The following is a 15,363-nucleotide window of genomic DNA, read 5'->3' on the forward strand; positions in this document are numbered from 1 at the left end:
CAAAATAAAGATCAAGTGAAATAGATATATTGGTGGAGACAGGGAGCAAGGATCAGTCACATTGAGGAAGAGGGTGGGATATTAAGGGCCCATAATATGACAAAACCTTTCTTGTAATATATATATTGGCATAGCAATATAAACAGGCAATGGACAAATTGTGGTGGTAAGTGCTGGCATTTAATTAGTGCTCATTTTATAGATTGAATGGACTACCATAACAAGTGAAACACTGAATATAAAGAAGAATCCACTATATATATTATTAGTTTATTACATACAAAAATCACCCTACTCCTGCTGTATTGTATTGTGCATATACGGTTTTCCTTATATTATATAATTGAGTGTATGAGATTTTGGCAAAAAGCATTTTTCAGGTGTTGTGTTGCTTCATAAATCATAACTCATTGGTTTGGAAATAATTATATCCACTGTTCTAAAAGATATATACATCACTATGCAAATTAAACTTTTCTGGTTTTGGTGTTCATAGTGGATTATGGTATTTTCGATCTACACGAATGGAATTGTCCCTTAAGTATCATGTTCTTTTTCCTAATTGACATATAATCCGCACGTAATTTACTTAATCGGTAGATGATTGATATATAATTAGTATAAACAGCTAGCAAGAAGCTAGCTAGACCGAAATTGAGAAATCACAAAAGAGTAATTTGAAATGAGGTAGGACTAAAAAGCAAACTCGTCTCAGTATCGTATATGCAACAAACCAATCTAGTAGGATTGACGTGCCATCTATACATAATCAAACTACAAACCCAATTCTAAGGATGTAAGAATGTACGTGGCATAAATTTTTCATAACTACAAACCCTAACTCGTTAGATTTATTAAATACGTACACACGTATTTTTAAACACCGTAACATGTCATAGTCTTGATGGCCTTGCATAAAACTTTTAAGAAAAGGTTTCAGATACATAATACTAAGAAAATAAGCATACATGTATAAACATATACGTGATCATTTACAGCATCCTAGGATCTATATTCTTACATAATGGAGTAATGTACCATGGTGCTCATAATTGAGCTTCTAACAAGTAGGATAAAATAAACCAAAATAACCGAAATATACAGAATGATTTATCGTTAACGTTCCTAATATACTGTCTGTTATACCCTGTACTCGAACTGGGAGGAGAATGTAGGCCGAGACGGGACCGAAAGTCATCAAACAGAACCCGGGAAAGCCCTTTAGTAAAAATGTCTCCTATTTGGAAATGAGAAGGCACATGTAAAACTCGAACTTGATCGTTTGAACCTGTTCACGAACGACTATTAGTAGTGATGTGAAACTTTTCGAGGCGTAGGCAACAATTAATAGAGGTTAATGATGGTTATACGAGAGAGAGAGAGAGAGAGAGAGAGAGAGAGAGAGAGAGAGAGAGAGAGAGAGAGAGAGAGAGAGAGAGAGAGAGAGAGAGAGAGAGAGAGTATGTGTTTGGTTGTCAATGTTATAAATGTTATAAGTATTTTCAAGATAACCAAAACAAAAGTATCACGAAATTTTAAAAGACTTTTAGTGAACCAAAACTAACAAAAACTAACAATAAAAACAAAACACTTGAGAACATTACAAGAAGATTTTTTAAGCCACTCTGTCCTAGGAGTATGCAAACATGCCAGACCCGTGAGATCCCACCCGGACCCATCTACTGGTATTCTCATGACCTGGGTCTCACGAGTCTTACCCATTTTATGTAAAGAGAAAATGCTCAAACTTCAACCTAACCCAACTCGGTCACCCAGACCCATTTGATGGTATTTTTAAAACCTGGGAATAAGCCCTATCATAAATAACCGAATCTGATCTGGGTGGGTCTGGTCTCGCGGGTATAACCCGATTATTTACTAATGGGTTTAGTTTCATCAATAACAATACTCTTCTTCACACTGAACACACTCACTCCCCTTATCCAAACATTAACATGAATCTCCACACCAACTTAACCTTAACCTCTCTTCTTCTACCCTCTAAACCCCACGTCATCATACCTTCCACACGACGCCGTTTCACCCACCTCCACCAACAACGTAATTACAAGGTCTGTAATTAACCCAACTTATTATTATTATTATTATTATTTAATTCAATACTTACTAACTTAATAAACCTTTGTTGGGTATGTATGTATACATATACACACACACATATATATATATACAGATTGTTCAATGTTCAATTAAGAAAGAAGAAATTAAGTTTCTTGAAGCTGGAGAAGCTGAATTAATAATGGGTACCTGCATTACACGTACGTTGACTCCGGCGTTGACTTTGGAGTTGGGTATTCAAAGGATTAAAGATGCGGTTATCGAATTGAAGTCGAAACGTAATTATGATAAAGATAAAGCTGGAATGTACAGATTTCAGGTTTTTTTTTTTAATAATTATTTGATTTTTATTAGTTAGTTATTATACACAAATTGATGAAATTTTACTTGTTTAAATGGTTAATTGTAATACCAATGTTGTAGAATTAGTCGGGCGGTGGGGTACCGAGTACCAACTAGTGATTAATCGGGAATAATACGATTGGAATTTTGTATGTAATTTTTACAAAATTATATAAAAAATCTCATATTTATTTTTGGTGCTTTTGCATATAACACATTAGAAGGTGTTCTAATAAAAAAGCTCATTTTTTTCGTAAAAAATAATTACTTTTTATATATTTTTTTTATTTTTAGGTATATTTTATTAAAACGGCTTTTACATGTGTTTATATGCAAAAGTTCCAAAAAAGATTATGTAAAAATGATTTTTTTACATGTGAAACATATGCATGTAAAAAACTCATTTTTGCAAACATATGCATGTAAAAAAATCATTTTTGCATAAACTTTTACATGATTATTTTACGGTGGTGAGCTTTCGCATTGCTCGAGTAAAAGTAGGACCTCGCTTGAACCGCAGCAATGATCAAATTATCTTCCATTTCTATAACCTATGAAGAGTCGGAGTGTGACTGTGTGAGTCCATTGTTTGTAAAGATTTAGTGAAGAGTTGGTAGAACCGTAGAAATATGAGTGAGGTGTGGTTTTGTTTGTAAAGTGTGGTATGTATATATATAATTTTCCAAAATAAGAATAAATTTTCAAACACTTCAAAGATGTTGACCGATTTTCACCGACTTTGACTGGTATATTTTGATATGATTTGTGTAACAGACTAACAGGTGCGTGAGATTAACTTATCCTGTTGTATATTTATATATGCAGATTGCTGTATCACCTGGTTCAAAAGCATTGAGTTGGTTTTGCTGTCAAGATCCATCACTAGAAGTATTTCCTCAGTTTTTCATTTCTACAGCGGTTGAAACATCAACCAATAAGTTTCTCTCATTTAGTAGAACTCGTGGCGTTTTTGGAATCGGTGCTGCAGTTTACATTAAAACTAATTTTTCCTCTGCTTCAGCAGATCAGATCTCTTTCAAAAGGTTTAACTTTTAATATTCCATGCTTATAATCACTTTCAGAAGGTTAACATGAAATCATTTTATAGATATCAACCTGTTGATTCAACATATCCGACGGCTTATGGTTTATTTGAGAATAATTCATTTTACATGTTCATTCCTCAGGTAACATAATGTTCTTCAGTAAAGTCTTAATTTAATAGATTAAATATTTTAATCTGAATTTAAACTTTTTACTGATAGAATTAGTCGAGTCTGACGCTTTATCCATATTAACTGCAACACTAGCATGGAACGACTCATCCAGATATGAGGATGCTTTTGATGTTATTACCCGTCTTATTACCGGTATAGTTTTGAAATTTTTATACACTCGTGTTTTAGTTTCATTTTTTTAAAAATTTATTCTAGGCCAGTTCTTGCAATGCCCAATGAACACAACTGCTTGAACAGATGTGTTAGTTCTGTTCTAAGAAAGTTCAACATGATGGTTGATGAACATGCACAAATGGTAAATTTTCTTTTATTAATTCACTCAAAAAAAAAAAAACAAAAAAAAAAACATTGCATTGGAGTTAATTTTAATCATATATTTTATTACCATTGTTCTTGTAGGTATATAAAAATGCTCTTTTGTTAACGGATGGTTGCCTTGAGCACATGGAACTGGTATCTCTTTTTTCCTGGTAAAATTTTACTACGAGTTTGCTTGGTTTTATACTTTTATTTTAATATTTACATGAACCAGAAAAATGTCTTAAACGCCCTTATCGTGTAGGAAAATGCTTCGTTATCCTCGCAGTTCTCCCTCAGACTTTCAGCTAATGTCACCATCTCCAATAACATGGTATGATAACTTTGTAATTATATACATTTATTATATTTTTATGTTTTTTTTTTGTATTTAATATCTTTATTTCTGCTTATAAGAAGCTGGATCAGTCCCGAGATATTAGTTTTTCTTTAAAAGAATCTGCTAACATCAATGCCGTGTGGGCGTCACTAATGATTGAAGAATGTTATCGACTCGGTTTGACGGTGAGACTAAAATAATAATATTATTTGCTTATTCTTATTCACTGTCTTGTTAAAAACTTAATTTTAATTTTATTGTTTTTCAATCAGTATTTTTGCATAGCTCCAGGGTCACGCTCGTCGCCTCTAGCCATTGCTGCCACTTGTCATCCTATGATTAGTTGTATTTCATGCATTGATAAACAGTCACTTGCGTTCCATGCTATTGGTTATGCTCGTGGCTGACCAGCTGTCGTTATAACCTCATCTGGCACTGCAGTTTCAAATCTTTTACCTGCTGTGCGTTTATGCTTAAGTAATTGTTATATGCTTCATAATAATCTTTTCAACGTTTTAGTAATAAAAGAGTAATTTGCAGGTAGTGGAAGCTTCTCAAGATTTTTTGCCTCTTTTATTACTCACAGCAGATCGCCCCCCTGAGCTTCTGGATACTGGTGCCAATCAGACAATTAATCAGGTATTTTGCTTATTATTATTATTATCTATTTATTTTTCTTTTTTTAAAATTTTTTTTTAACAAGCTGGTTAGAAAAGTAACTAACTTTAGTATAATTTTTTTTATGAGTAACACAGTTTTGTTCACTCATGAGAAGGCACAAACCTTTATGAAAAATTATTTTTTAGGTTTTCACTAAGTTAATGGTTTTACAAGCACCACATCACGAAAAAATAGGTTTGTTAAAGAACCAAACGATCACAAACGGAGCATGCTCGTGTAACTCTAACCGAACAAATGATCGAAGATGAAAATTTAAATGAACGATGGTTTCTTGTTTGTGTTCATTCGTTAAGAAAATGAACATCTTCGTGTTCGTTTGTTAACAGTATAAAGGAACGGTTCACGTATGTAAATAGATGAACATAACTGAGATAAATCCAGTCAAAAGACACGTGAAGAACAACGTGTTGGGATTAAAAAGTTATAAAAACGAGACTAAGTTGTAATGTGCCAAAAAAGTTTATATGAATATTTAAACGAGCAAAAACGAATGAACTAAAACAGATGTAAACTACAAAAATAAATGAAACGAATGACCATATATGAATTTAAATGAACGAACGAGACATGTGTTCATGTTTGTTCGTTTAACTAATACATTTTATCGAAAGCTGGTTACCTTACATGCCATCTGCCTGTTTTCTAATCTACATAATAGAATACTTTTTATTAATTTTTCTCTAATTATATGTGTTTTATAATTTGTTAGGTTAACCATTATGGTTCATTTGTGAGACATTTTTTCAGTCTGCCTGCATCCACAGACGTTATCTCAACCAGGATGGTTTTAACAACCATCGACTCCGCTGTATATCATGCAACCTCTTCACCTTGCGGGGCCCGTTCATATCAACTGCAGTTTTCGTGAGCCTCTAGAAAACACACCACAAGAATGGAGTCAAAACTGTTTAAAAGGATTAGACTTTTGGGTATCGAGTGGTCAACCATTTACAAACTATATCCATTCCCACAATTCTTTTACACATAGCAGTTTAGCAGATGTGTTGGATATAATTCAAGGGGCAAAACGAGGCTTACTACTAATTGGAGCGGTTTTTAACGAGGATGATATATATGCAGCTGTTTTGTTGGCTAATCACCTTAAGTGGCCGGTCATAGCCGATATTTTGTCAGGTTTAAGGTTAAGAAAATATAAAAGTGCTTGTTATAAACTTATTGAAGACATTCTTTTTATCGACCACCTCGATCATTCTTTACTTTCTGAAGAAGTCAAACAGTGGGTCAAACCTGATGTTGTTGTTCAGGTTATGTGAATATATCATAGTGAATACACGGTCAACTTAAGTTTAACTTTTTTTTATTATATATTTTTGTTTTTAAATACAGATAGGAAGCCGGATAACAAGCAAACGAGTTTCACAGATGCTGCAAGACTGTTCTCCATGCTCATATATATTAATTGATAATCATCCTAATCGTCATGACCCGTCACATATAATAACACACAGGATTCATAGTTCTATAAGTCGGTTTACTGATCAGGTGCTGCAATCCTGCGTGACAACGCGCATCGACAGCAAATGGACCAGCTTTCTGTGTTCAATAAACATGATGGTTGACTGGGAGATATCGTTTTTATTAAATTCAGAAAACTCATTGACAGAACCGTATGTGGCATATATAACTTCAGAAGCTTTGGATTATGGGTCTACAATGTTTTTAGGAAATAGCATGCCAATACGAGATGCAGATATGTATGGGAATGGAAGTACACGTGGCAGTGCCACGTCATCAAGTTCTGGATTTTCATTCTATTGGATCCAGGTGGCGGGGAACCGGGGAGCTAGTGGTATTGACGGTTTAATTAGTACAGCTGTCGGTTTCGCCGTGGGCCACAACAAAAGAGTATCTGAATTTTCATGAATTATTTAATAACTTATGATTAAATAATGAAATAATTGGTTATTTAATGTTTTAAAATCTTGAATTGCAGGTTGTTTGTGTGGTTGGAGACGTCTCGTTTTTGCATGATACCAATGGATTGGCGCTTGAAACAAAGGTACGGATTGTATATGTAAAGTTTGTGTCTTTTGAATCGCGGGTCCCATGTTTATATGTTATTGTTGTTTTTGAAGGATTTCACGGAAACATATGACGATAATTGTGGTCAACAACCATGGTGGTGCAATTTTTAGTCTTCTACCGATTGCAAATATGACTGAAGAAGAAATATTAAATAAATATTTTTACACAAGTCACAATGTTGGAATTCAGAACCTATGTTTAGCACATGGGTAATATTAGACTCGTAAATAAGATGTGATTATATGTATTTATATCATATGTACTGATTGCTGACATGATATATAAATTGATCATCATGAAGTGTGAAGCATGTACATGTCCACACGAAAGCCGAGCTGCAAAACGCATTAATAAAAAGTCGACATGAAGAAGTTGACTGTGTCATTGAAGTTGAAAGCTCCATTGATGCCAATGCAAACTTCCACAGTAAATTGCGACAATTTGCTTGTCAAGCAGCAAGTCATGCTTTTTCCACCATTTCACGGCTTTCGACTCCTAAAATATGTAAATTGGAGAGCTTCCAGTACAGGTCAGTTCTTGCTTCATATTTTTTTTTAAATAAAAATCTGTAAAAAATTTACAAATTTTGTTATGACACTATGACAGAATTCAGCTTTCGGCTCCACCGACCACAACTCGTGTCGGTAACCACCATTCCGAACATTACAGAGATGGCTTTGTGCTAACTTTGTATCTTGAAGACGGAAGCAAAGGAATAGGCGAGGTAAATTTATTTTTATTTTTGATTTTTTTTTTAATTTTGTGAAGTTGTTTATGAGCAGTTATTGTCTACAGGTGGCACCGCTCGGGAGTCACAAGGAAATTATGTTGGATGTAAAAGAACAACTTCAGTTTCTTACTCATGTTATTAAAGGAGCTTCTTTATCATCATCGCTTCCTCTTTTAAAAGGATCATTCTATAATTGGATATCAACCATTTTAGGAATCCCAGTATGTAACTAATTTTATCATGTATTTATCATATTAAATATTAATAAACATAAGTTTTAAATTTGTTTAATTTGCATTATATGTAGCCAGAGTCACTTCTTCCGAGTGTTAGATGCGGTTTAGAGATGGCTGTTTTAAATGCTATGGCTGCAGCCGAAGGTTCCACCATGTTAGATTTACTTCATCCGTACGCTCCTAAAGAAGATTGTTCAAGAAAGTCGTTAAATGTTAAAGTTTGTGCACTTGTTGACTCCGATGGAACTCCCGAAGAAGTCGCTAATGTTGCAGCTACACTCGTTGAAGAGGGATTTACTGCAATCAAACTAAAAGTGAGCAAAAGCTTTGTTCTTGATTCTGTTATCAAAAATAGTATTATGAAACCATATGTTATTAAGTAATCTTTCATAAAATTTGATTCTCACAGGTGGCACGTCGAGCCAGTCCTGTTGAAGATGCCAATGTTGTACAAGCGATAAGAAAGAAAATCGGTTTCCAAGTTCAACTTCGTGCTGATGCAAACCGAAAATGGTCATTTGACCAGGCTCTTCAGTTTGGCTCTAATGTGAAAGACTGTGCATTACAGTATATTGAGGTATCCTTTATAGTACAGTTACGGGCCAAAACTGTTAATAGTTACTTTTGGCACCGGTTGAAATGGATCCATAATACTATTATTTTGTTTTTTAAGTAATTAGTGTCATATGATTACCAAAATAGTATTATTTCAGTAATAATTTACTTTTTTTTTAATAAAAATGATTTAGGAGGTTTTTATGCGTTAAACGTACACTTTGGGTGACTTGCAATCTCTTTTCTTTATTTTTGTCATTAACTTGTTTGACCCGTTAGAGATTAAACATAACCACCAAGTTGGCCCATTCATAAGTAACATGTGTTAAAGTTGCCACATCTCTATACTATGGGTGTAAACGAGCCGGGCCGAGCTCGGCTCGTATCGAGCTATGTTTGTAAAGCTTGAGCCCGGGCTTGTTTATCAAACAAGCTTATTTAAAGGCTTGAGCTTGGGCTTGTGCACGTTTAAGCTTGGCTCGATTTGAGGTTTTTGCGAGCCGATCTCGAGTAGCTCACAAGCGCTCATTAAATTTAAACTCTACAAAGAATTTCTCAAGTGAAACATATGTTTATAATCACAACCTACTTACTGAAAATTTTAACTTGCAAATATCAGGAACCTGTGAATGATGAAGATGATATAATTAAGTTTTGTGAAGAAACCGTCTTACCTGTGGCCCTAGATGAAACCATTGATAATCTCAAAGAAGATCCTATTAAAACGCTTGCTAGGTTCAAACACAATGGAATTGTTGCTGTTGTAAGTGATTAACACCTTCAATATTTTATTATTATTATTATTATTATTTATTTTTATAAATTAAAATCTGGTATACTGTTATTTCCAGGTTATAAAACCAACCTTTGTTGGCGGCTTCGAAAAGGCTGCGTTAATTGCAAGATGGGCCCAGCAGCAGGGGAAGATGGCGGTTGTCAGTGCAGCATTTGAAAGCGGATTCGCCTTGTCAGCATAAGTTCAGTTTTCATGTTTTCTTAAAATACAAAATGCAGAATTATGCAAATTAATGAATAGTGAACCCGCACAACCTGTTGCTCATGGTCTTGGAACGTACAAGTGGCTCAAAGAAGATGTAACCACCGAACCATTTTCTATTAGCCGTGGCGAAGCATCTGTTTTCGATGCTGGTCAAACTTTGGTCAACTTTAATATCAATCAGAATTCATTAATCCAAAGTTTTAAAGAGGTCGATGTACGAAGCTATCAGTTAAAAGTGGATGTCGAGGGTGTGACATTTTCAATAAACGTACAAGAGCTCGGAGACGAAAAAAACGTAAGAAAAAGCATTTCACTTTTTACACGCGTGAATTATCAATATTTTGATGTTTTGTATATTGATGCAGGATAATGTTATTGTGTTTCTTCATGGCTTCCTTGGGACTAGTGAAGATTGGATTCCGATCATGACTGCCATGTCAGCATCTTCAAGATGCATTGCATTAGACCTTCCCGGTCATGGAAGTTCAAAGATGCATGTCCATGAAGACATGGACCGAGAAGCTGACCTGTCAATGAAGTTAGTTGCAGACATGCTAAACAAGCTGTTTATTATTCTAACCACTAGTAAAGTGACGGTTGTTGGTTACTCCATGGGAGCACGGATCGCTTTATATCTATCTTTGAGATACTACAATATGGTAAATAAAAAGATATATGTATAATTACAATGCCAGTTTTTTTTTTTTTTTTAGTTAACCTGTGTTATACTATAAGGTAAAAGGAGCGGTTATAATATCTGGAAGCCCGAATTTAGATGATGAGGTAAAGAGAAGCGTTCGCAGCGTTAAAGATGATTTTCTAGCGCGTGCGATTGTTTCATACGGGTTGGATTTATTCATGGAGACATGGTATTCTGGAGAGCTATGGAGAAGGTACTTTAAGTTTTTAGTTTTTATTTATATAATGTTTATATATATATATATGATTGTGAGTGTAACATATTCACCATGCAGCTTAAGAAGCCATCCACAGTTTAATCAGATAGTTGCTAGCCGTATGAAACACGATAACGTGGAAGCTCTTGCAAAAGCTTTGTCCGACCTTAGTACCGGAAGACAACCGTAAGTTTGTTTATTTACTATTTTTGTAACTTTGAACGAATTTTATATTTTATTTTTACTTTACTTTTTTATTTTTTATAATAGGTCTTTGTGGGAAGATTTGAAGCGTATCGAAACTCCAATTCTGCTTATTGTTGGTGATAAAGATGAGAAATTTAAAAAGATTGGTCAAAGTATGTGGTCAAAACTCGAGGAGGGTCAAGATCGTTCGGTCAAACGTCTTCATACAATGGTCAAGATTCCTGATAGTGGGCATGCTGTTCATATAGAGAATCCACTTATTGTGATTCAGTCAATAAGTGAATTTGTTACAAGACTGAATATGGTGCTTGATTCATAATAAGTGACAACTTGGGGCGTAAACAAGTCGAACCGAAGTTTGAGGTCAGCTCGTTTAGAGCTCTATTTCTAAGCTTGAGCTTAACTCAGTTAATTATTTATTATTTATTTTATCTATATTTAGTTTACATATAAAATTATATGAATAATAAGTTAGTTTAGTCTTGTTTAAGCTCATTTATTAAATTACATTCGGTATAATTTGGACATCAGGCTCGAGTTCATTTTAACTCGGTTTTATGTTTAGCCTTTTATCAAATCAATTTCGAATAGCTCACGAACGAACGACTTAGCTTGTTTACACCATGCAGTAAAACATATGTACAAACAAAACAAGTATTATATATATTAATACAACAATCAACAATATTTAAGACATCAGTCAACCTTCAAGTGTATTAACTAATAAACTTTAATACAACATCTAACAGTTTTTTGACCTTAGGTATTCATAGATTAACCCAAAGGTCTTAATAAGTTACACAAGATTATTATAAATACCAATTCATTAGTAAAAATCCTAAAGTAGCAATTAACCATGGCATTTTGTTACATACCGGCTCGAACCATAACCTACGACTCGACATCATCCAAGTATCACGTCCACTACGACAACAAAACAATCGAGACCACCGTCACAACCAAAGCCACCATCACCGAGCAATGGGTCAACGACATCCTCTCAACTCATGCCAACGACTCAATGGTGGTCGTTGGCCTTGATGTCGAGTGGCGACCTCACCCTATCCGGTCCATGAGCAACAAATCCGCCACTCTTCAACTATGCGTCGACACCAAATGCATAATCCTTCAACTTTTTTACATTGATGAAATCCCGGAAACTTTGAAAACTTTTCTTTTGAATCCTACATTCACTTTTGTTGGGATTGAAGTACAAGATGATATTTTGAAGTTGAAGAACGAGTACGGGTTGGATTGTGCCAAAAGTGCGGATATTCGTGTTGCGGCTATAAAGAAGTGGCCTGGGAGGTTTCGTAGGCCGGGTTTGAAGGATCTTGCGATGGACGTGTTGGGGATGCATATGAAGAAGCCTAAGCATGTGTGTATGAGTAACTGGGAGGCAAAGGAGTTGAACGAGAATCAAGTGGAGTATGCGTGTCTTGATGCTTATGCTTCTTATAAGATTGGTCACAAGGTTTTACTTGAATAATAATGTTAAGTTAATGGGTTTATAATCTTTTGTTTAGTTTCATGCATGGGTGGTTTTTGTGTTACAAATATCAAGTATTTGGAAGATGGTTTATGAATTAATAAGTTTGTTTAGTTGTTTGTTGTGTGGTAACATTGAACTTTTATATTTCTTAAAACATATATATTGTTTATGTATCTTATTATGTTTGCAAAGTTAACATTAATTTACAAAATTACTTTATGTTTGTATATTGTTATGTTTGCCAAGTTAATATAAATTTACAAAATTACTTTTCAAAAGTTGCTAGGTTTTTAAGTGATTTTTGTACTTAATTGTTGCATTATTAGTATACAATACATTAAGATAAATATTACTAACATAATTAAAAGATTTTAACAAAAAAAAATGATAAAAAAATACTATGTTTAAATTGCTGAAAAACCTTTTTTAAAGCGGAAATATTATTAAAGAGGAACTCAAGTGTCTGAAAACAACTCAGCAAATTTAACACATCAAATTTACACCACTGAACCCAATTGTCGCCAAATTTCTTCAATCTCAAAACTACCCCAAGAAAACTAAGTATTATGATTTCTTCCACTATCTTGTTCGATCCACATTCGTGTTATAGAGATTTTAAAAGTATTAGAAATTAAATTCAACTACGACGAGTAAGTTCATGGTTTACCTTGTTTATACGGTTTTTACAACGGTATGAGATGAATGACATATGTGCACACTTTTAGGGTGGTGTCAATAAGAATATTGCGTTTGTCTTGTGCTCTTTATAATTTGTTCAAGGCTTGTCATAATATAATCATTTTATTCCTAGCATATTAACAAGTCAAAGTCTAACTCGGGTTTACATGTCTCTTAATGTCATATGCTATTACACATGAGTGATCCTTACAAAATTTTCTCATTTCTCTCATGTTAAATATATAATAAATAAATGTTTTTAATGCCACATAGCATCACAAAAGATAGATTCTTACAAAATTTTTCCACCTCTCTCTCTTATTAAATGCATTTTCATTTTTATTAATAGTTTTATATTTAATTTTTTTTCCTTCTTAATCAATTATTTTCTCTTTTCAATAACTATTTTTAAATTTAAAGTTTTAATACAAACATAGATATATTATTTAGTTTTATATTAATATGTTGTATTAGTTATTAATATTAAGCTTTTATAAGTAATAAATTTTCACATTGATTTAGATAAAATAATTAATTTCAAATAAAGAAATTTTAACTTTATGTTTGTTTTGCAGTAAAGATTAATAAAAGCTAAAGTTAATCACTATAGATGGTTTGATTTGTTTTTGAGACAACCTGTTTTAACGCATGGTAAGTGATGTGTTTCATTATCTAAATTTGAAATAAAAAACAAAACGAGACTTTTAATTTTGATATGTAGGTTAAAATTGCAAATATTGTATAAAAAATATTTAGAGATTTATTAATTTTAAAAAACTTTTTATTTTCGTATTGTGTAATATGTAATTTATTCTACCATATGTTATATCTTTATATCATTTGGCATATTACATTGTGTTATTATTTAAACAAATTTATTTACTCTAACTCGTGTTCTACACATGTCTTAATGTCATATGCCATTACACATGAGTGATCCTTACAAAATTTTCTCATTTCTCTTATGTTAAATATATATTTCTTTTTCTTATTAATAGTTTTATATTTTATCTTTTTTTATTTCAAACTATTATTATTGAGTGAATTGCGGTTTTCGTCCTTATGGTTTGTCGAAATTTACGGTTTTAGGCCAATAATTTTCCCTCATATCTCTCACATTAACTACATTTATCTTTTTAATATTTCATTTTCAATTTTTAATAATTCAATCATAATTTAAAAGAATTAATAACATCATAAATATGCTAATTTGTTTAATATAAAATGTATTGCATTAGTTATTAATATTAGATTTTTATAAGTAACCAATACGAAACGGTGGGTTTCTTTAACCGATTAAAGTATCAAACATTGTTAATGTAATAAAAGTTTAAGATTAAAATGAGTTTTCGTCCAAGAGTTGGTTTAAAAAAGTTGTCATTTACAACTAAGTTTTAATATAGAAAATAACAAAGAAATAATTTATGATTTATGAATTTTCTAACAATTTTTTTTTTCCAAATTGCGTAATGTGTAATAAGAATATTGCGTTTGTCTCGTGCTCTTTATAATGTGTTCAAGGCTTGTCATAATATTATCATTTTATTCATAGCATATTAACAAGTCAAAGTCTAAATTGCATTAAGGGGATGGATATTTTGAGAACTTGATGAGTTGTAAAAACTTTAAGAACTCAATTTTGGATCACACATTTAATTAAATGAGTTAGAATATGTGGCTGAGATTAAATTTGATTAAAAAATGAATCAGGAGAGAGGATAAGTATTTTTGTTGATTACACAAGTTTAAATTTTAGTTACACATGTGTGAAAAGTTGCTTCGGTGTGTAAAAAATTACGGTAATTTTTTACACAATACTTACACTTACGTATTACACATGTGTAAAAAAAATTCAAAAAAAAATTGTTACGTTGAGTTCTTTCGAGTTCTTAAAATTCAAAGCGGTTCTCAAAAGAAATCAATCCATTTCATTCATATACACATATATAATGCAATTCATAACATTTACAAAAAGTTTTTAATAAGAGTAACTCATAACATTAATCACAATTAATAATAATAATAATAATAATAATAATAATAATAATAATAAGAAGAAGAAGCCAAACTTAATATTCTTAAAAAGGTGCATGCGTTTCATTTCCATTAGCAAATGCATTTAGTTGCATGTTTTAAGTTTGCTTATATAATTATATAAAAGAAGCTAACTTTTCATTATCTCACATTTCACATATAATTACAAAACAAGCTATAGCTAAAGATCCTTATGGACTACATTGTCTTCAAGATTGGTCTCTTAGCTATCTTCTTAGCATGCAAAGGCACACAATTCTATCTTTCTCTATCATTTACTTTTAATGTTCTATAATTGTCGTAAGCGAGAAAAAACTTAATATCTGGCTACTCATACCAATTAATATTGTCAGTTTGTCAGACGTTACACATATTTTTCCCAAACACGCTTTTATGTTTTGTGTCATCCACAACCAATGTGTTGTAAACGTGATGATATTCTTTATGCACGATTGACAACCCAATAAGGGATTCGTCAAGGAAGTTACATTGTAACTAAAAACACATAAATA

The 15,363-nt window shown here is 32.5% G+C and overlaps 1 protein-coding gene and 1 pseudogene across 2 annotated transcripts; both read left to right on the forward strand.

Annotated features, from left to right (window-relative positions):
- Window positions 1–1,955: 1,955 nt before the first annotated feature.
- On the forward strand, window positions 1,956–10,968 carry LOC143579501 (protein PHYLLO, chloroplastic-like; annotated as a pseudogene). Its single transcript, XR_013143472.1, has 26 exons — window positions 1,956–2,072; window positions 2,195–2,398; window positions 3,247–3,464; window positions 3,530–3,618; window positions 3,687–3,791; window positions 3,860–3,954; window positions 4,059–4,112; window positions 4,222–4,290; window positions 4,377–4,481; window positions 4,569–4,757; window positions 4,837–4,935; window positions 5,687–6,242; window positions 6,325–6,843; window positions 6,932–6,997; window positions 7,074–7,232; window positions 7,325–7,552; window positions 7,630–7,747; window positions 7,819–7,974; window positions 8,061–8,303; window positions 8,399–8,566; window positions 9,164–9,307; window positions 9,396–9,839; window positions 9,910–10,203; window positions 10,280–10,437; window positions 10,519–10,626; window positions 10,711–10,968. The product of XR_013143472.1 is annotated as a protein PHYLLO, chloroplastic-like (transcript).
- A 535-nt stretch (window positions 10,969–11,503) lies between these two features.
- LOC143579511 (3'-5' exonuclease-like) lies at window positions 11,504–12,186 on the forward strand. The gene has a single exon (XM_077062801.1). The coding sequence runs from the start codon at window positions 11,504–11,506 to the stop codon at window positions 12,134–12,136; it is 633 nt and encodes a 210-aa protein (XP_076918916.1). The 3' UTR covers window positions 12,137–12,186.
- The last annotated feature ends 3,177 nt before the right edge of the window (window positions 12,187–15,363 follow it).

This window comes from Bidens hawaiensis, unplaced genomic scaffold (genome assembly GCF_021521415.1).
Source record: "Bidens hawaiensis isolate Kalapana, Puna unplaced genomic scaffold, B.hawaiensis_p1.1 tig00029865_1, whole genome shotgun sequence".
NCBI lineage: Eukaryota > Viridiplantae > Streptophyta > Magnoliopsida > Asterales > Asteraceae > Bidens > Bidens hawaiensis.